General features: G+C 36.7%; 1 protein-coding gene across 1 annotated transcript in view; it reads left to right on the top strand.

The window, feature by feature from the left end:
- The window catches only part of LOC128986542 (actin-histidine N-methyltransferase-like), a 62,575-nt gene extending 40,944 nt beyond the window's left edge, over positions 1-21,631 (top strand). The window contains exons 7-12 of the mRNA XM_054406956.1: positions 14,734-14,848; positions 15,980-16,054; positions 17,466-17,575; positions 18,927-19,069; positions 19,958-20,106; positions 20,940-21,631. Of these exons, the coding sequence (XP_054262931.1) occupies positions 14,734-14,848; positions 15,980-16,054; positions 17,466-17,575; positions 18,927-19,069; positions 19,958-20,106; positions 20,940-21,065 (718 nt within the window). The 3' untranslated portion in view covers positions 21,066-21,631. The remainder of the gene's footprint in view (positions 1-14,733; positions 14,849-15,979; positions 16,055-17,465; positions 17,576-18,926; positions 19,070-19,957; positions 20,107-20,939) is intronic.
- Positions 21,632-22,768: the final 1,137 nt, after the last annotated feature.

Here is a 22,768-nt window from a genome sequence, read left to right on the forward strand (position 1 = left end):
GGCCCTTTCACACTAGCTGCCCGGATCCGGGCGTTTCCAGGCTGAAACTTTGTGATTTTTGGATGCAATTCATTCAAATAAATTAAAGAAAGGTGGTTATGCTACTTGTTGTATCCGAAAATAATATACAGTGCCCCCTTGCTAAATAACTTAATTGGATCGATGCCGAGTGTGTAAAAATGTCAATTCCTTGTATTTTTAAAAGTTATGGTGACAGCTGTAGGGTAATTTCTGTAAGATCTTAAACTTCTGTGGAATTTCCACGGCATAACTGATTTCAAATCTAAATACACCTCTCGCCATGTTTGAGTTGCTACAACTTAACTAACAATGTCATGCTTTCCCAGTGCACTATAGGATTATCATTTTATAAAATAAATTATTTTATTCCAGTGCACTATAGGAGATAAAGTAATTCTGTAGTTTGATACATATTTTGATACGTAAGATATTTATACACATATTTGTAGGTGGTTTAAGCTTAAACAAAACTTCATTTCCTTCCATATATTTAGATCAACATGTAAATGCTCATTAAACCAAATGTTTTAATATTAAATAAATCATGCAGATTTATTACAATCGTTCGTAAAAATGTTAACATGCAAATGAAAGATGGTTTGCTGCAGTGCGGGTCTCGTCCTACACACTGGCCTTCAAACTAAACCGAAATATAATGCTCGACCAAACTAATCGGCTTTATATAAATTTCTACCCCCATACCAAAAACAAAAAACTTCCCTATAAGTTAACAAGCTTTCTACAAAATCAACCACACTCAACCACTGATAGACCCAGACTGTCAAAAATACTAATTTATGTGCGGGCGAAACCAGCCCGTCCCGCGCAAGTGTGAAAGCGTACATAAGAGCCAATGATCTAAAAACTATTCATGTGGTTTCGTCCCGCATTGGAAGTTTAGGTGCGTGCGGGTGATTTTTCAACCCGGACAGTGGTTTAGGTCTGTCCGGGTCAACCCGCACTGGTGTGAAAGCTCCCATATGATTCAATAGTCTAAACAGCTTCGTCCGGTGCGGGACGGTCCCGCACCGCGCTGGTGTGAAAGAAGGCTTATAGCAACTGTGGCCCATCAACCTGGTCACCAACAAAAGATAAGGTACTAGCACATTCTATGACTGGCTCACACAACTACGTTCTTTTTAAATAAAAAATAGCTACAGCTGGTCTATATAGATGGGAAGTATACTTCAGTATCCAATAGTCACTGCTAAAACTTAACCTCTTGTAGATAATTTGTGAAGCAATCCGGTTAAACTCCAGTTAGTGAAGAAAGTACAATCTACATACAAATTCATGTTTGGATCGTTTTGATGATTTAAATTGGCCCCTGGGCCCTCTCTATCGACAACCCGTGGACCAATTGCATATTTTCTCGGTTGGCCCGGAAAGGTGACCCGCATGACTTGGATGATTACGAGATGATATCGCATATATTCGTGTTACCGCGATCGCGTAATATCGCGGGAACTGAGGTCTGTATCGGAGAATACATTTATCTACGGTGAAAGTACTGGCGAGCTGCAACTATCTGCAACCTGCATACCGCCTCGTGTGAAAGGCAATACACCTCTCGATATGGAGGTACTGCTCTTGCCTATTCCGCCAATGACCCTTGACTTTCAACTCGTCTCCACTTACTCTCGTCCGCTTGTAATAGTGAAATCAAATTTTAACATTTGGATGTGAATTTAAACAGGATATTCTGCCCATTGGATCGCTTTTAACGATATGTAAAGATAAAGTTAAGTCATTTTGTTGGAGAAATATGAGCTTTTGATATCAGTACTGACGGATAAGTGACTGAAAGAGACGCACTGTTAACGTTGGTCACCATCGCTAGTCTTTGAATACGCACTGGACAACACTGCACTGGTTTGCTTTGAAAACCTCAGTGCCTAATTTAGCAGTTTAGGCTAAAATTGAAGGACATAACCCAACTCGCTTGGACGTCTGAGTTTGTAATCCCTGCAATAGTCAATGGTATTACTTCATTGAGTGGATAGGCAACTAAGGATGTCCCGTTTCGAACACTAAAAAAAACTAATTACTTTTCTCAGGATTGATCCACTCAGCTGCCCAGTTACAAGTATAATTTATCAGGCCACTGTCGTTTTTGTGATGGGATATCAACTTTTTGAACTTAGCCAACCGGCCATTTTCCTTATGGAACCCTTTTGGACGACACTCTTTCTATATATCTGAACTTTTGTCCAATAGACCAAGGTGCGTGTATTAGCGCAACTAATCTGGCCTTCATAGAAATCAGAAACGTTGGTCCTGTCGTAGGCACACCCGGGCCTACCCCTACCCATCCCTGACAAGGAACTAGTATGTCGTATTTGATATTTTCTCTACTAATTTGACTTACATAACCCCTTCAGTGGTATATGGTAAGCTACCGCGTAATGTAATATGTGTCTAGTTTAGAAACTCTATGATCTCAAAGCCAAATCAACCTCGATTCCTCGGCACGCCTGGAACGCAACTTCAATTAACCTTGTTTTAGCACTTGACGAAGAAAGCCGTAATGAGCTGTTGAAGTAGATAGGAGTCGCGGATATCCCGCGATAGTTCCCGCCAATGTCACCGGAGCCGCCATTATCGCATTTCTCCCGACCTTGCCGCCACTTTCCCTCACGTTTGTTGATTCGGCGGTGTTGTTTACCTCCAAATTGAACACGCTCCGCACCGCCGCGCCGGATCGGATATGGTGATAGTTTTAATTGATTGTAGTGAAATTACGCGTGGAAATTGGAAGCGTTAACGTTCTTTTTCAGATGCAACAACAGATCTAGTTGTGGCTTAAACTGTGAAAAACGCGATCAATTCTACAAAATTATTACTATACGTAAAGATGTGTTAAAATAAAATCCATGGATAATTCAGCGTCGTTGGTTGATGTCCACTGCCATGTCTTTGTTGTGAAGTGTCGTCCTCAGCGATCATGCTGAACCTGAGGAATGCTGATTGGTGAATTTCATCTGACGAGATTGTCGCCAATGTGTATGCCAAAAACCCACGCATGAAGATTAGGCCTACGCCTACGCGATGAAAATTTAATTTCAATAGTGGCTGTTAAGCGTGATGACAAATTGTGAATGGCCCTTATACCTTATATGCCCTAGCAAGAAATAATTATGTATTGCACTCATCACTCATGCTTGTGTCTCAATTAAAGGTGGTGGTTAAGGCAATTGGTATTAAATCTAGGTGGGTTTCATGAAACAATTGATGCCAAGTTACCTCTTTACTTGATTCTGACTACCAATACTAAACAACAACACAAACGACATAAACAAACAAGGATCGTACACGGCGAAATCTAAATGCATAGCTAAAATTACAATAATTATTTGTTATCACTCATTTTGTTTGGATGGCTCAACCTTATTTGAATGATGGTATGTGTTTATGACAAGAGTTCATTTGGCTACTTTCTCGTATGACTTGTGGCGTAGTATGAGTAAACAACTAGTAACATTCAGTAGGAGCTCTTTGGAAACGGTATACTCCTTGCCTGTTACATAGTACAGTATGTCGACTGTTCCACGGAACAGCTAGCAAGCAGATACCGTAGGCCTATCTGCCGTGTCTATCCTGCTTTGTTGATGGATGAGCCATGTTATCTACGACATCTGTGCGATGAGCGACAATTATCATGCAATCTGGAGGGAAAGCTGTCAAGTCACCGTCTGCAGTAGAAAGCTCATCGCCGCTCTATAGGTCAGCGGATTACTCTTCTTCAGCTAATCGCCGGAAAACACCCAGCCGGGGATCCGCCCCACTCCATCCTGGGTGTTTGGCAAAAAGTTGATTGTTGACTCGAGAAAGAGGTGAAGAGGTGTTGTACTGTTCATGTAATGGGTTAAGGTGAAACCATAGCTGGGTAGCTGAGTGGTTATAGTGCTCGCCTGGCAATCAGAAGGTTGCTGGTTCAATCCTGAGTGAAGTAAAAATATGTTTAATGGTTCGAAACTGGGCCCAACTTGATCGTGGGACTTAATGAAATGTCCTGGCATACGTAAACAGCTAATCTTAGTCAGTAATAACCAGAGTAAAAACGCTGTCATATCATTCATTCAACACTCGTCGTAAACTCATCTTCGCCAAAACAACCCTGGTGTGTCGGCATTGTAAAAATGGATCTAATCTTATCTAAAACCTATATATTTTAAACGCCCGGGTTTAAATCCCGCAAAACACCAAAGTCTTGAGCGTAGCCCGGTGGTTTGAAAACTCGCTTTAAGCTGTTTCGTAACTTATCTGGAAAACAAAAAAGAGCAAGGCTTTCAGACCAGGAGAACATTGCCTGTATTGGAATCTTGTATTACTCCTCCTCTCAAAGGCATTCGTCAATTTCTCCCTTGAAATTCAGCCCCAACCTTTGGATTGAAACAATAAAATTATCATTGGTGTCAACTGTTTTGATGCCAATTGAAAGATTTCGGTTAAGGAGTTTACAGGAACGTAGACAAGGGGTGACCTCAGTTTCCCTTGAAATCCTAAAATCGTCTACCACTTTACCTAAATACATTGTAAAGTCAGTATTTCAATGTATACATGACAATGTATACATTTAATTACTTGCCCACGAAGGGGCCCACGATCCTCGCCCGAAAATCTAGCACTTTATAATATTTACAGTAATAACTATTCATTGTCGAGTCTATCATCTTAAACCCTCCAAAGTCCGAAGACATAACGCGCAATACTCTTTACAAGATATAACTGTGGAATTTTAAAATTATAGCAGTTGAAAATTACGATTAAGTTAAAATCTACCTTTGCACCTGTCGGTTTCATTCAACGACCGGGATGCAGATACTAACAGAGGGCCATACATCTCGCTTGTCTAGCAGTTTGGAAACAGCAGTAGAAGTGACACGGGTCGGTAGTTGCCGGTGTCAGCTGTGATGCAACTTAATTAATTGCCTTCTCCTCGGGTAATGGGAGGAAAGCGATATTATCTTGGTTTACCGCTGTATTAACAGGTCTTATCGTAGGGTCGTTATTCTATTAGCGGGTTCACGGTTTGTAGCCTCGCAAACGACGCTTATTGGGTGATTTAAGAGTTGGGTAAAGGAAGGGGTGCTGCGTGGTAATTACGAGGTTAGAGTCTTAAACTTCTGGTAATTTAATTGAACTCATATCTTAGACCATTCGTAGAACTATGGGACTGGAACTTAAGACTATGTTCTTTCATTGGTAGAATCAAAACAGTTGGTGGCAGTCAGCTCTTATCAGGGTTTGCTTTTTTATCCGTTGTTTATCGAACGAAGTAAGTACAACAGCTGGAAATTCAAGTGAAGAAAGGTTCCGGTATTTATTTCACCCCCTTAAATATGTCCCATCTTTATTGAACAGCTTTAAACAACAATGTTGCGACATATTCTGTCTTGTACACGAGTCAATAGAAAATTATGTTTACGTTACATGTTCATATCTTGTACTTCAACCACTTCTTAAACAAACGATTGCTTCCCTTCTAGAATCACTTTAAAAAGTGGCATTAAGTAACCGAATACAAGTGCACGTCAATCAGTATGGACCAAATTACCTGGCCAAAATCTGCTTCAAATATGTCAATAGTATGGGAAGTTAATAGTAGTTAATAAGTGAATTCATTTGTGCTTCATCTACGTAAATCATGGTCGTCGTCGTCGTCGATGTTGTCGGTTCTCTTGCCATCAAAGCCATTACGTTGTAAACCAAAACCACTTTGGTGTCGAAGCAAACTTTTCCAAGATTGTAATCACAACAATTTTCTTAAATTGCGTTTGTTTACAAAGACTGAGGTAACTGCTAAGTGTGAAACCGCATAACCGCGACATTTCAAATCTTCTGATCGTAACTGAATTCTCTTGATAAAACCTACAATTCGACAGTTACGATATTTTACAAATGTTATGGTATGACTTGGTGCAATATTATGAACTTTGATGCATGGTCCAAAATATACAATTTTATTGGTTTTACAACATTCTCGTAATCTATGTAAACTCTCTAGTAAACAATGATTGATAAACCATGTTTCGCCACAGGGGAGGTTTCAGCAAGCAAACCCGTGATGGATTGGACGATTTTGATCGCAAACAGTAACTTCCGTAGTTGGTGAGGCTGATATTGTTTGAACGATGACAATGTTGTAAATCTCAGTCTCAGTTGAAACATCGATATCTCACGTCAACATCGCTATCGCTTGTTTCACAGAGCGGCACGGTCGATCTGGAGGCAAATATTTGACTGTCAGTGGTTTCAGTCACGGTTTCCGGTTGTGGTTTACGTAATTCTGTTTCGGTCACTTTCTTTTGAGTTTGCATGTTTGTCTTTAATTGAATTGAGCTTCACTTTCCGCTCACTTGCACTCTTCCACTTTTTTGTCACTTGTGATATAGTGATAGTGAGAAATTTAGTGTGAAATCGAGATCATATGTTTAATTTAGAGGTCTGAGTTAAAAATTGGTGAACTGTATAATATGCACATTTCAACGCCTGAAGGATGTTGAAAATATTACGCACGATACAATTTATGGTAGAATAGAGTTATTTTACGGATAGTTTATCTAGCCTAGTAGTGTTCGTTAAGTGTTGGTTGGTTGGTTCGTTACTTCTATTGCGGTTTCATGCTTGGTCAATGCTCCGAAAGTGGCCTCATAGTTTTTTATTGGATTATTATTCAATGTGTTAAACTTCAATTTTAATGGTTTTGTAGGTATTGCAATTGACATCCTCTTCCTTTAAAACGCTTCTTAAATGCTTAACTTGGGGTATATATATGCAAGATGTAACTAACAAATTTGCATTGTCTGTAAGATTCACACAAATAAATAGATGTGTACACGCATGAATTGATTCCTTACGATTTTGATTTCAGTTTATATACTGAGAAAAAGTAGCTTTTTTTGGTCCAAAACTTGACCCAGCTGGATAATGGCTCCAGCTAGAGAAATGTCTGATCTAGACAGTAACAGGCAATACACTCCTTTCTACCCTTGCCATCCATCCTATTCAGTAAACTCACAAAAAAGTACGTCAGTCGAGTAATGAGTGAAGAAATGCCATTGACATGTGTCGAATTCATAAAAGTAAATTTGTTTCCATACTTTTGCTAAGTATTTCATGGCATATACGTGTTTCCAACTATAAACAAATTATCAAAAGCATAGACTAAAATAGCTTCATCTCGAGACATTTTAGATTTTAGGGATTCTTTAGCAATTGTCTCGCAGTTACTAGAGGCTGGCGCGGACGGTGCCCTGTTTATCAATGTAAATGTGCCGACAGTTGTCATGGAGGATGCTCCGCGTCCCTGGCCCCTCCCCCCCCCCCCCACTACTGACCAGGAACTACGCATGCTCTGTGCGACCTTGTCACTCCACGTGGGGAAGACGGGAGTGTGTCAAATATTAGGGAGAGAACAGCCTTTGGAAAGGAACAAATGGATTTTTTAGTTTAAGAAGAAAATGTTTACAGTGTTTAAATTTAAACAGCTGCCATTTTTAACCCGATCGGGCATTTGAGGTCCGGTTTGCGGCATTGTATTCTAGAGACCTTTCATTAAATGAAAGGATAAATCAAATACTGTAAATCAAGGTAAATAAAATTTGATGTACATGTGAACCTACCGGTATGCTTACATTTAGGAATCTCGGCTTACTCCTCGTGGACCATTCCCCATGGGAGGTGGAGAGTCAATGAACCCATGAAAACAAGATATTTATGTCATATTAAGGTGCGCAGAGTTAAAGCATGCTAACTTATACTGTTTGAAAAAAGTAGGGGGCAAAGGACTTAAAACTCACACTGTATGAAGAGTTTTTTAGCCAAAAAATTGTAGACTGGTCACCAGGAACGTATAAGTATGTAGGCTGAATCCGCCGTTTTGGTTTTGTTGGATGGCTAATATAGTACCACAGACAATGATAGTTCAGCATTCTACGGAATAAGTTCATTTAGCACGTTCGTTTTTTAAGGACACGATCAACATCATCCCTTGTGTTAACTGGACTTGACTACTTAACACAGCCTGTACGCTTGAATGAGATTTGGCAGGCGAGACCCCCTGTAGTGTTTAAGAAAATAGACGCTGTCTCTAAGCTCGGAGCTCGGATGGACAACAATTTGAGAAAATTTAACATTGAAAAGACACAGTTCCCTATACTTTATTTTTTCTGTGAGTAAAATATTGTACCTTTTACTGAAAATGTAAGTTGATTTTTCAGCGATGCCTAGAATGTTTCCTGAACGAAGTATTTTTGTACTTGGTCTATTACGTTTTCTGCTGTCCTATAGTTTATTAATCTTTCTTAAGTAAAAAGTAAGTAAGTACACAACTTAACGAAACTTGGGAGTTATACTTTGGTAGGAACGCTACCAAATGTTTCAGCGATAACACTTAACGGCACTTTAATTGATAATAATAAACCATGGATAAATTTAAAATTGCACGTAGAAGTGCAAAAAGTATTAGAAACTTTTATTTACTACAGCACACACCTCATTATGTATGTGTGTTGAGTAAAGAAACCCCCAAAAAAATATTTATTACATGGATATATTATGATACAAACGATCTCACAAATTATCCAAATACTGTACTGAGAAACTAGGCGATATACTTAATATTTAGAGTAAGATAGACAAAAAATAAATAAATATTGATATATCTAATATTTTACAAAATATTTTTTATCACAAGAAGAGATGAGTTTTTAACTTGAGCGTATGAATGCATTATGAATATTTATTCCAACGTGAGTAAGTGATCCCCAGAATCATTTTATTTCTAAACAGTAACAAAAAAATAATTATGTTAAATGCCGAAGGATTGTCCATGACGTGTAACGTCATGGGTAGCCTAAAATTTTCATGTAATTATTTCACAAATATTTTGAGAGTGTAAAAAATTTAGTATTATTAATCCCTATGAACCTGAGCCAACATTTCGTTACATACTACAATATTTTAATCACACACAATAAAAAAAAAATCAAACTGCCATTTTCTTTAATTAAAATATTGACCGTTCAATATAGTACTAAAATTTAAGGTAAGCTCAAATAAAATTTCGGTTTGAACATTTTATTGTCTACTTAAATTATTATTCGGCTTTTGTTATTGGCCCTATATCATAGTATAAAGTGTACAGCTTTGTCGGGGGTGCACAGTACAGTAGTAAAATGCACACTATGATGACTAAAGTAAACATTCAAACATATAGGCTAGGTATTACCCCAAAAACGTATTGATTTTTCTAATACCTGTCACATTTGAAACCTGAATAATATAATAAGTTAACGAGGACAGTTTATCTTTTTAAATTTGGTGTTGGATATGACTTTGACTTATGTGAAGGAAAAAGGCCTTTTTCCTATCCATCCATGTTATTAAATAGCTATTAAAAATGTTTTAGGCTATGGCAATTCAAATTAATTAATTCTACCTACAAAAAAAACTTAACTAAACGACAGTAACAGTTCTTACCTCGACTCCTTGGCTGCAGTCTTCCAGGAGACTAATTTACACTCGCACTTCTAGACGTCCCGACACTGACTGACGATGGTACGTCCACTCTCTCCCGTACTCCCCCCAGCTAGAGAAACCGATACCCATGGACCATCGGAGGTGCCTTGCGCAATTATAATTGGACGTTTTACTTTCGTTTCGACTGTCTCTCCCTTATTCAGAACAGTAGGAAATGATAAGCGGGTGTTATATTGGGAAGTAGTGGAATAGTTCCGTGGAGAGGGTTACGGTGTTGGAGTTTAAATTTAAAGTTGGAGGTTAAAGTGATTGAAAAGGGGTCGTGAGTGGTATTGTTTATTGTTATTGTTGCATTTTGGTATTGTTTTTTACTGATGTGGTAAACTTGAACTGCAGTCCCTTGTAATACAATTTGAATTTGCCATTGTGTTTAGAATCTTATGCCTCATTTAGTTTATTGTACACGTAATTATAATGCATTATTTTCAAAGTTGAATAAACGTTGTCTTTGGTTTATATTCGTGGTCCATAATGTTCAATGGCTTATTGACTTGAATTTAGCTTTTTTAAGCACATTTTCATCTATGAAATTTTTTCTTCGCATTACACTACTATGGCATTTTCAGTGGCTTGCATTTTTAATCAATCAAATCAGCAATGTTAACGTCAAAAAATATAAATAAACATAAGTATATGTAGGAAAAGAAATTTGTAAGAGAAATATGATGGTTGATAGAATAATAATTATCGAGTGGCCATCATTGACTGCGGCGATTCATAGCAATGTAAATTGTAAACGTAAAGTGGAATTCACTACTGCTAAAAAATCCATTAAGCCACTAAGATGGTGGTGATTAAACTCATGATTATTGTTTAAAATGTTTGTACGAGATGAGATTATATCAACGCGTCATCAGGTTTTATTTAAGTTTGCTGCGGCCCATTCATTTTCGGCGACTTTTCATTATAAGTTACATTTCCCATAATCAAGATGTAGGCCTGTGTGTTAGATTGCTGACCTTTTATGTTAACATACCTTTAGAAATGTATTCAATATAAAAAATGATAGGCCTCTCGAACGAGTGAGTAGGACTGTCGTCTCCCTAGAAAACTTCCACCGAATGCCATAGAGTAATAGAGCCTCGATAAGAAGTCACTATTGGTAACAAGTTTTATTTTCAAATCCCACAGATATTATTTTACCGTTATTCACATGTCATTGCCAACCTCAATAAGAAGTCAACTTTAATAACAAGTCTTATTTAAAATCCAGTCGAGTCTTGTTATCGAGGTTCTACATATTTTTGTGGGAACCTGTTATAAACTAGAGGCGGAATAGAATCATTCCAGTCTTGACCATTGGCCACTGGCGCTTTCCATGTTTCCGGACAATGAGCGTTGAACGTTGAACGTTGAGCGATGAGCGATGCAGCGAAAGTGATGTCCATCTACCTCGCCTCGCTGACCATCGCCGCATACCTCCTGGTTACGGCTAATAAGATGGAAACAGGTGATTTGTCTGTGGAATTGCTGAGGAGTTGTGACTGCGAGAGAATTAATTACCGTAGCAATTTCAAATAAGTAAAATGTTTTGTTGCTTTTCGATCCACCTTGTGATCTTATTGAACAATGCTAGTGATTATCACTTTAGATATTATAAATTAGCTTCTCATTATATTCCCTTTCTCATTTGTAATTTATTGCAAATTGGGTAGCGATTGTTATTCTAGCTTTTTTTGTAAAGTGTGTTAGTTTTGGTTTGTTGATGTTCAACTAAACCTATTCCACCATTTTAGGGTCATTTTTTACAGCTTACGATTTACTCTTGGTTAATAGTTTACAAATTGTTATATTTAGTTAAATGGTTGGTTTAATCGTTTAATCAATTACATTGTCAATTGTACTATAAAACATGTGATAACATTGTACAATTTTAATTACAGGCCGTTATGCATGTATGATGTTGCTTATAGTGATTAGACATGCGAGTTGAAGTGTTAATGATACCAATTAGGTGCCAGATTTACCTCTCCCATATGTGAGAAATTCACTGATATAAGAAAAATCACTTGAATCGCATTTCCTCAAAATCGGAAACATTCATGATTGATGTTTATTTGATGACATCTTTGATGAATTAACAAAAAATGACAACTTCTGAAATTACGTTTACGAGATATCGTCCAAACTCGCAAAAGGTACATATAGAGGTAAGAGCTTTAAGTTGATACCCAATATGATTATGAAAATAAATATTTAGTGGTTGATTTGCTGCACACAAAAATCCAACAAACTATTTTAATAATATGCTAAAATTGTTAACACTGGTGTTTTCCTTGAAAAGAAAATTCATGAGAGGAAGTATACTAGTTGTTTTTCGTATGACGTACATAACATGCCATTCAATGATTGTTGTCCTAATACTTTTCCATAACGGGAGTCGGCTAAACACACGTGAGGGTCCAATAGTTTGCCGCATTATGTTTAGTATGTGATGGGAGATAGTTCTTTCATATCCAATGTCTTCACTGTGCCCGACATAATCCTCGCCAAATACGAGGAAGGATCGTCAAACGGGTGCCAAATATGGATTACTTTTTGCCATATTTTCCCCTGTTACGCATATTCCGAGCGAGATTGGAATGCTTGCTCAGCGCCGAGAATCTATTACTAGAGGAAAGGGAAAACATGACCAGATGTGTGTCACTTTCTGCTCTCGGAGACCCAGATGAGGATGTGAGTGTTTGTGTGCGCGCGCGCGCGTGCGTGAGATTGGATTAAATATATAAGCTCAGAAGTAACGCGGAAGACATTTACGTGTTACAACAGACTTACGCACCGCGTTTATAGTGAAGTCCAATGGATTCAGTGGATTTATTGTGGTTTTGAAGATTTCTTTTACATTTTCTATCCGAATCACAAGTAAAGCTCTATTCCAAACGGACTTTTTTTAGTTTCAAGCTTGATTTCCATGAGTTATCTTAAAATCGGCTGCTGCTATGGGATTATATTTTCTTGAAAGCTATTATCGCCAAAGACAATCGTCTGACACGCTGTAGCATCGTGGTCAATGCTGTTTGTCGCCCAAAATCTTATTCGAAACAAACCGCTTTGCGTAATAATAGATTGATATAAATATATGGTTATGACAAATTGAAAGCTTTGGTCAAGACAAGTGTGTGTATAGTGTATACACACAAAGATACCATTAATCCATAATTGAACAACTTTATAGATGATCTCCTGTTCACCGTAATCGATATCATTAAGAATGCGGCCACACGGGCGTTTTTTTTTTCATGCACAAACGCAGTGTGAAAACACGCGAAAAATTAGAGTAGCATTGAAACAAAGAGGCGCTCGCTACTGCAGGAAAACATATCATGTGTAGCATTCGCCATTACATTTAATGCTGCTCATATTTTTTTGCGTGTTTTCACGCTGCGTTTGTGCGTGAAAAACGCCCGTGTGGTTGCAGCCTAATACAAACAAATAATCACACCTGATTTTAATAAGGTAATGAACTGAAAGAATAGCATACAAATAACATTATGTATATGGAAAGTTCCCTTTAGAAAGGAATTACAACCTTAAAGGGCAATTTAAGGTTGTAATGGAATAATGGATAGTTTTGCGCAAGGTTTCTTGTCATGACCAACATTTTAAGTATGTGGTTTATGGAGGCGTGACTCGTAGATTTCTCAAAATTTTCATGGGTACTTTGGGCTTTATATATTAATAGGCAATCATGTTTCTTTAAAATCTTTTTCAGGCTGTTAGGCAAGAAGGTAGCCTGTGTGCACTAAGTACAAAATATACTACTGTGTTAATTGCGTCTTGAAAAACGGCCTTTACAATTTTTGTTACTTTCTTGAAAGGTTTGGTTGTAAATCCTTGACTGACAATGACAAGCTGTTCAAACGCCAATATTGGAGGTAGAACGCGTAGTGTCAATATCCGTATCATTGTTATCTCTTGTGGCGGTGACATTGGCCTTGGCAGATCTCTGGGCCACTTTCCCTCTCGACCGAGGCTGCCAAGTCCAAGTTCAAGGTGACCCTCGCCTCGCGGCTGAACTCTCTCCGTTGGGACTGTGAATTAACTTGTCACTCTCTGCTTTCTTCTGCATTTCAATTTTCAACTCGCATTTCTCAGTGTTGTGGTTGCCGTCTTAAAATTGTCTACGGCATGTTGTTAAAATTGTTCCCCTCCAATATTGGTGATTTTGATATAGTATTGTATGTTTAGCTATGTTGCTGTATTCCTGTATCTCTTCATCTTCCTTCCGAACCGGTCATGATGGTGAAATTAAATTTCAACCCATGTTGTTAAAGTGCAAAGGAACCAGTGGCGATCCTAGGGAGGGGGGTGGGAGGGATATATCCCCTCCCCGAAATATTTTATATTTTATTATCTAACATAAATACAGTACTTGCATACTTTTACTAGCACTTACTTTTATTAGGTAGAGCATATTTTAGAGGTCAAATACTTACAAAAATATGTTTTTAGGCTTTAAATTCCAAATTTTTTTTATGATATACCATACCCCCCAGACCCTCGGTGGTCACCCCCCCCCCCCTAAATGAAATCCTGGAACCGCCACTGAAAGGAACGATCTAGATGTGATCTACAAACTTGGCTAACTTTTGTATATTGCAAATACCTCATCAAGGCCATCCTTACCTTTTCAAGCTAAAGAGGAATACTGTACAAACATTTTTGGTTGTAATGTCTGTGGTTTGACGACAAAACATTTCTATTTTAGTACATTTATGATGTTCTTATGATACATTAATATCGCAAGATGTTGGCAGTGATGAAATGTCAATTGACTTGAAATAATATGTGATTCTCTTTACCATTGGAACGATAATGTCTCTTGCAAAGGAAACATTCCTATTTGGAATGAAACCGAGGCTTCACAACTTAAACTGATGAAGTCATTGATAATTTTGACATTTTATTACCGCTCCCTTGCATATGGTACCTAACAGTATAAAGGAAGATGACACGGGTGGATCTAAATCTCAGCAATGAGCTTTCTTTTAAATGGAGTATTCTAAACCATTTTAATATTGCTATAGCTTGATCCAGAGGCTAACCCATCATAAATCAATTTGATCGCGTATCCCCCCGCAATGAAGCAGCTGTATATGCTTTCTATGGAAGCCATTTGCACAAAGAATACTTGTCTTTTCTCTAATATTTCGACAATTTTGTTTACAGATGGGCTGTATCTACTGTCATGACCAGACAGAACTTCATCCCTTCAGCTGATGGTTCATCCATGGTCAACGCTCTCATCCCACTGTGGGACATGGCCAACCACTCCAATGGAAAGGTATGAGTCAAATCCACCAGTTCTTCAATATTATGTTATTTATTAAATTGGGTAAATGTTTTTAGATATGTTTTTCATATCATTATCTGGTAAAATATAGTCACACAGTCTCTGAGGTCACAACTTACTCTCCTTAACGTACAAGAGATCTGGAAAATCCAAAATTACTTGGAAAGATTTTACACATGGGCTTACAAGTAAATATTGATTGGTCTTGGCAACAAAAAAAAATTTTTTTGATTGTTATTTTTACATTTGCTCTGTTACATTTGAATACCAGAACCTCGATAACTAGACTCTCATGGGGATTATTAAATATGACTTGTTATCAAGGTTCTTATCGAAGTTTGCAGTAACACGTGATTAGGGGTAAAATAAATTCAAGAGGATTTAAAAATTACCCCCCCCCCTTCTTTTGTTATACTGGGTGACGTGTTAACCCAACAAGTTCCATCAAGGTTGTTGATGTCCTGGGTGTTGTTAGGTCTTGTTATCGATGTTCCACTGTTGTTATTAAGTTTACCTAACGATCGTGTTTTAAACTAGCTTTTTCAGTTCAGTTCTTAAAACTGAAAAGATTCACTTAACAGCATTGTTTACATACTTAACAGCATTATTGTTTCACTTTACAACCCGAGTAACGGACCAATGAGGTTCAAGGATTGAGAGAAAAGAAGTAATATTAATATTGTAATGCTTCGAACGTCAACTAATCAGCTGTTAAGACCAATTTAATTGATTAAACTGAGTGTTAGGTTCAATAAGTCACGCTATGAGATGTTATAAACAAAAACATAATCCCTCTTACAAGTCATTAATAGTGATTTTTAGTAATTAATTAAAAAAAAACAGTTGTAGGTAAATTAGTGTACGCAACTCACGTAAATATGTTCTTCTCTTGTCTTAAAGACTATCTAAACGCAATCGTTACGTAAACTACTATTACCCTACCAGACAGCTGATTGAATCAAACAGAAGAAATTGTGAAGTAGTTTAACAGTTTTAACATAGATTTACCACCTCGTTCTTCCCTTCAGCGTTCTCACTCTCATGAGAAGCAGAGGTAAAGCTAGTCGTCCTTTTGTAAAGTCTGGGTCTAATCTGTTGATGCATTCTCTTTTCCTTTATCAGATCTCCACAGACTACAGCTTAGGATCTGATCGCAGTGAGTGCCTAGCCTGGAGAGACTTCAATGCAGGAGAGCAGGTAAATTAACTGTTCACCTCTCTACTGTTATTGCGGAAACAATAATTTGTGTTTCTACTTAATATTTTTCATGATGAAATACACTCTAGATGAAAACTAAAGGTTCATTTTATCCGTGCTGTAGGCAAACTATTCAGTAATACTGAGTAGTATCACTACAAAAAATTATGGTACTGTATTCTTATATACATCGTCAGCAGTGGCGAATGCAGCTATAGATAGAGGGGAGGCGAGATTAGAGGTGAAGCCCCCCTTCACATCGTTATTGTCTCCCACACTTTCGCGGAAACGTCACCATCGTCTTCCATGATCGCGGCACAGTTCTGATCATTTCCAGTGGCCGTTTAGACATTGTCATTGTCTGATGCGGTCACAGCAAAACCCGGAATAATCCCCCGGTAACGGAACATCACCATCATCTTTGCCAATTGTGGTAAAATGTTGACATAACAAGCAGTAAAAATATATATGACCGAGGGGGTGGGGTCACCCTCCTAGCCCCCTATTGGATCCGCCACTGATAGTCAGGTAAAAAAAGTGATATTGTAACTCAAAGATTAAGTCGTCATAAGGTTTTGGATATGATATATAAATAAATAGAAAGAACCAACATGAAAAATAGTGTAAGATGTTTTTGTGTAGTCTCCATGTGTGTTTATTTATTTCTCGTATCCAAACCCTTCCGAGTACTTTGACTAACCATAACGCTTCTTACTACTTTGATTTAGAGGGACGCGGAACTTGACTTTTTGGATCTAATGTTGTACTTGTACTCAATAATTAAAACAAACAGCTGAAGTAACTTCAACCTCGACGACTCGTTGGGCTGAAATGGTAAAATAAACCTTCAATTCAATTATTTTTTGCCTCAATTCAAAACTATTATATTAATGGTTTTGATTGCAATGTTTTTCAGTTCTGTTACTTCTATGGTCAGTTGTGTATTTATTTTACCAAGACTTTAATCTACATCTAATGTAATATTAACTAACCTTTTAAAAGATTAATACAACTTTTCACAAGTAGACTAATAAAATATGACTGATTGACTGTAATAACATTAATTTCATTATGCTTTGGTGTCTCAAAAATGTTTAATATAGTGGTTGGAATAAAATACTTCTGCTCTAGAAGTCTGGTTTCAAATCCTGTCAAATGCTAATAGCTCTTAGCTTTGGGATAATCAGTGAAGTGACTTGGAGCCCACTTTACGCTGTAGGTAACCTATCAAGTAAGGGCAAACTTTAATCGTCTCCAAGGCAATACTGTATATTTGTCCCTTGGAGATTCCAGTTCACTAAATGCTTTACAAAAACGTTTAAATATTTAGTATCTTTTTAATGAAAGCCATCAAGACTTGTACGAAAATACACTTTTAATATCCTATGAGCCAGTATTTTTTATTGTTCAGGTGTTTATCTTCTACGGAGCTCGTAGCAATGCAGACCTTCTCGTCCACAATGGCTTTGTGTATCCAGACAACATCCACGACAGTTTCCGTATTAGACTGGGAGTTGCTAAGTAAATAATTTAAAATAATAAACTTTTGCTCATTATCTGTTTGCTATCTCTTACAAGATTTCTAGCAGCTAAAGAAAAATAACTTAAACCTTTTAGCTGAATTGAATTTGTCCCACATAAATGGTTGAAATAACATGTAAATAACCTCTTAAGAGGGTGTTTTTGATTCAGAGCAACTTGGTGATTCAAAAATGATTCCAATTTTGACACTGATATTTAGAGTTTTCTGGTGAATCCAAGCCATCATTTAAAGTTATGGGATAAAATTATAACCTTGATTTATATTTGCCAGTTTGATCCTGATAAAGTGGGTTTTTTGTGGATTGAAACTAAACCCATCCGGTCTTTATCATTGGCATTAAGGGTCCTGACAAAAGACTTTGGTGATCTCTGTATGTTAAAGCCATATAAGTATCTCAATCCATAAACTCATCCAGCATCAATATTTTATCATTTTGAGCCTCTTGATCAAGTTTATACTAATAAAAGGCTAAAATATGCATTTTGTAATGGCAATGATGCTGTTTTTTCGGTTACACATCCACAGTTTGTAGCCTAACGGTCTATTTTTGTTTTAGCGAATTTCCCTATAGGGAAGTAGCTATTACCGTAGGTGGCACGGTAAGACCTAGACCCGGGACCGATTTACTTTTTCATTTTGATGTCCCCAGAGGCCAAAAACACCATTCGTTAAAATTTTTATATATGTATATATATATACGTCCGTGAACGCGATAACTTGAGTAATTTTTGTCCGATTTTGATGAAATTTGGTTTAAAGGTGTAAAGCGGGATAAACTTGAATGAGTTCGCGAACCAGCACGATCGGACCATGGGAACGAGGCTTTACGGGGGGTTTTATGGGGTAAAAATTGGTTTTTCTCACTTTTGACCCTCAAAATACGAAATTTCCCGATTTCTCTTTAGACCTTTTTAAAGAGCTTAAAAAAACAAATAATTTAGTATATAAAAGTATTTTTGTTCGATTATCAGTAATGGAGAAAATTAAAAAAATTGTAAATTTAAAATTCCCATGTTATTCTTATGGAGAATATTGTCAAATGTTGTAGTTTGCTTGTTTATGGATATATTTTGATCAAACTTGGCAAATTTATTTATTTTGGACTAAGCTATCAATATTTTACTCAAAAACACACTTTTTTAGTTTTCTTGTAGCAGCAAACCTAGGTACTCGTTAAACCTAATGTTATTAAAATATATTTAACTGAAAATCAATTCAGACAAATGGAAATTCGCTTAGTCGGCAGGTTTGCTGCGGCGGGGGTATTTTTACTTTAAAATGTACTGTTAGGTCCACAACTGTTGTTACTTATTTGCTTCTCCTCTGCAGGTCTGACCCCTTGTCAGCCCAGAGAGCCAAGGTGCTAGGTAGGCTAGGACTGCCCACAGCTGCTGACTTTGTACTACTCCGGGGAGCTCAGCCAGTGGAAGGTCAACTGCTGGCTTTCCTCAGAGTCTTCAGCATGAACCAGGGTCAGTAAACGAAGGAGTTGTACTTTGAGCTTTAGAGAATGCTTATGGAAGGTTTATTCACACAGATGTAAATTTTACTCGCAAAATCAAAATTAGGACCGTCTGTATTTCTGCTGGACTACAACTAAACAATCCCATTTGTTTTGGATTGTAGATTATATAAGGTTTCTAACTTTTAACTTAAGACCAGTGCCGCAATTACCACCAGGCGATGACCGAAGGCCGCATTAAAAGAGGGTTGCAGGGTTTGGTACAACAAGATTTATTTTTTGAAATTATAAATGAAAAAAATTATAATTTGCTATGACTATGGTATGCTATAATATGGTGCTGATAATGTACCTTTGATTGCGGTTTATTTATTTGAGAGCTTATTTATTTGAATTGTTTGTTGATGGATTTTGATTTTGCATGTTTTGTTTATTTAAATGACGAGCCTATTGTACTTGTTGTATTTAATGGCAATAAAGACTTTGACTTTGACTTTGACTTTGCGGTAGATGTTTACCATTTCAATGTGATTGCAGCAAAGTTCCACCGAAGGGACGGGGCCGCTCAGCTTAATTCGGCCTAGTGCCCATGTGCGCTAAATCTATCACTGCTTAGGACATTGTATATTGTCAGAAACAAGGCCATAAATTTGTTGTCATCAACTTTTCCTTTGGAATAAAAGAGGTTTTTAATGCAACAGAGTTAGGAGTGAGGTTAGTACATAAAGTATGAAGGAGTGTGTTATAAAAGTCATGTAGTATTTTTGTGATAGCCCCAGAGTTTTATTTTTATGTTAAAATATACACAGTCATCCCACCACCTCTGATCACTAGCCGCATCTGCTAGAGGTTATCTATATGTACTAAAGTGTTAATTTGTTACTTTTGTGATCCCCAGAACACTTGGACCAGTGGGTGGACAGTGAGAGAGTGTTGGATCTGACCTACCCGGACTGTGCATTGGATACCCAGGTAGAAGCTAAGGCTTGGAACTTCCTATTGGCTAGGATCAAACTGCTGCAGAGTCTCTACCCAACTACACTTGAGGTAAGATCAATAGACTCAAAATTTAAATAGACTAGCAGCAAAACCCGGCTTTGCCCAGGTAAAAATACAATGTACAATAGTGGTTATAGAAATAGTTTATTCTGTTTTATTGGTACCCTAGAAATATGTAAAATATTCTCTCACTAAGTTTTTGCTACCATCACTAACCTTATCTCACCTCCATGGCCATCAAAATCTTAAGAGGTTTTTGGCTTTGCCAACTAACATACCTCATTTTTTTTATCACCTGCCTCTTCTATTGTATACCCCAGTTCAGGGACTTTATTCCTTACTTGGTTTTTCCACTTCCTTCTTGGTCTTCCAAGTGGTCGGCTACCTTGTGTTACTCCTTGGAATACACATTAAAATGTTTATGTATCTTCTCTTCACCACGCATAGCCTGTCCATCCGAGCGTTTTACTTTTGGAAAGCACCCATATGTCTGGGTGTTTATATATTTCTCTTAGCTCTCTATCCTTTTGTATTTCAACCTCTGTTACCTTGAACCAAATATATTGTTCTCTGAACCCTACTCTCAAACACAGTTATAAGATTTTTCTGATTCCTTGCTCAGTGCCCTAAGTTCTGAATATTACGTTGCTACTGGGATGGTTATGAATGTAAAAATTTACATTAATACGGGATACGGATACTTTTCTATTTCTAGAATCCTAGAAAATACCATTTTAACCACCTTGTTTCTACACTCTGGTTGATAAACCTTAGAGAAACTTCTTCCAAATCGTGCTGTCACAATTATATTTTCTCTTATACTTCAAGTATAAATTATAGTATTTAAACCATAATAATGTTAAAGTGAGTTTTTGTTACAGGATGATTTGAAGATACTGGAAGAGAAAATGACAGAATGTCGAAAGCTCTCAATTCAACTACGAATCGCTGAAAAGAAAATGTTACAATCCGCAATGGAGTATATACAACAAAGAGACAAGCCTTAAGTCATTGCTCAGAATTTAGACATCTTTGAATGCATTTTTAAGCTTTGAAAATTTTTTTATTTTACAATCTGTTATCGTGTAAAGTTTTCTTATCTGGATGAAAACCACAAACACTAAGTCTTTGCTTTATCTACTTCAACTAGTTTAATATTTCCCTTTGTTGAATTTTAATCAGTTTGAAGATGGTTCTGTACTGTAGCTAACTTAGATGAGACAAGGAAATCAATAATTATTTCAATTGAAATTTTGTTAATTACATAGGCCTACTTATTTCGTGATTTTATTCATCAATAAAAAGCTGATCATAAGTATCAACTAAATAACAATATTCTTTAGAACTAATTTGTAGTCCTATATCAACTGATTTAAAAAATTACATTTTGTAAATTCAATTTTTAGTATTTATCAACTTAAAGATATTTTTGTTAGTCTTTTAAAACTTACAGATCAAACTGAATTCTAGTCTAGTCTGTACCACCTATTATATATATAGCTCATTTTATACAAAGAATATTCTGTTCTTTTAATTTTGAAAAAAATTATTTTATTATTTTCTGGCAACATTTTTAAATTCTACGTTTAAAGTCAAGAAAAATTGTTTCTTTACCATTGATTACTATATATAAATTTTTTTCTTTTGCACTACTTTTTTTGTTTAAGGTTTAAAATTTATTTTAGCTTTAATTATCATTACTATGTTGGTGTTGTTTTAATTTAATTTATTTTTATTTTGTTTGCTTTGTTATTTTTATTGTTGTAATATTTTGTACCATACCCTTTGTTATCATGACATTAGGACAATAAATTGTTTTTTTTATAAGTCAATCTGCAGTTAAGAATATATTTGTGCACAATTTCGTAACAATTCTTTATCAATCCTGTATTGTAAAACTAATTATTTTTCCCCCGTTTTAAAGAAACAAAGTTATTTTATGCTTTTGCAATATTTTCTCTCTGACTTTACAAGTTTGTTTTTAAATTAATTATCTTTACCTATTCTGTAAATAAATATTTTATTGCAAAGTGTCTTCAGTAATTGCCTAACCCTAACAAAGTGTATGGCCGCATTAAATAAACTAACACTTGTCTTACTAGTGAATAATTATACCTTTGGACTTATTTGTGTACAACTGACTGACTCTCAAAAAACAACTATAGTTGTGGACAGGAAACACTGGGGTAAAGGGTTGGGACTGTACTAAGTCAAGTATGCTATATATCACATTGTTTTAAGTGTATTTGTATTGTTAAGAAAATTATTTGTTTGCTATTGAATTTCCTACTCCCATTTAGTACTCAGTCAAGTGGCAGTAATATCAATTATCAATTAATTATCAATTATCAATTATTTAAGATGGGGACGCCACTATGTGCGTATTTTAACCCAAATATGAGTGAAGGATGAGTGTAGGATGAGTGGCGCGATCTTGTAGTCTTGTTAGTGACTAAGGCCGACATGTTCCTTAGACACAGCTGTTAATTAATAGCCCATACAGCTAATGGCAACTAAGGGACCTACAGTTTATAGTGGAATCCGAACCACATTTTTCCTTGTAATTTACGAATTGGTCTAATTATCAGGATAGTACTGCGGATAGTCGTAGTACTCACTAGTGCGGACGTTAATCCACACCAGTGAGCATCGCATCCAATAATTATTTAAGATGGGGACGCCACTATGTGCGTATTTTAACCCAAGGATG

Source organism: Macrosteles quadrilineatus, unplaced genomic scaffold, assembly GCF_028750875.1.
Source record: "Macrosteles quadrilineatus isolate MER2022 unplaced genomic scaffold, UCM_ALF_1.0 Scaffold_2__2_contigs__length_208266976, whole genome shotgun sequence".
Taxonomy (NCBI): domain Eukaryota; kingdom Metazoa; phylum Arthropoda; class Insecta; order Hemiptera; family Cicadellidae; genus Macrosteles; species Macrosteles quadrilineatus.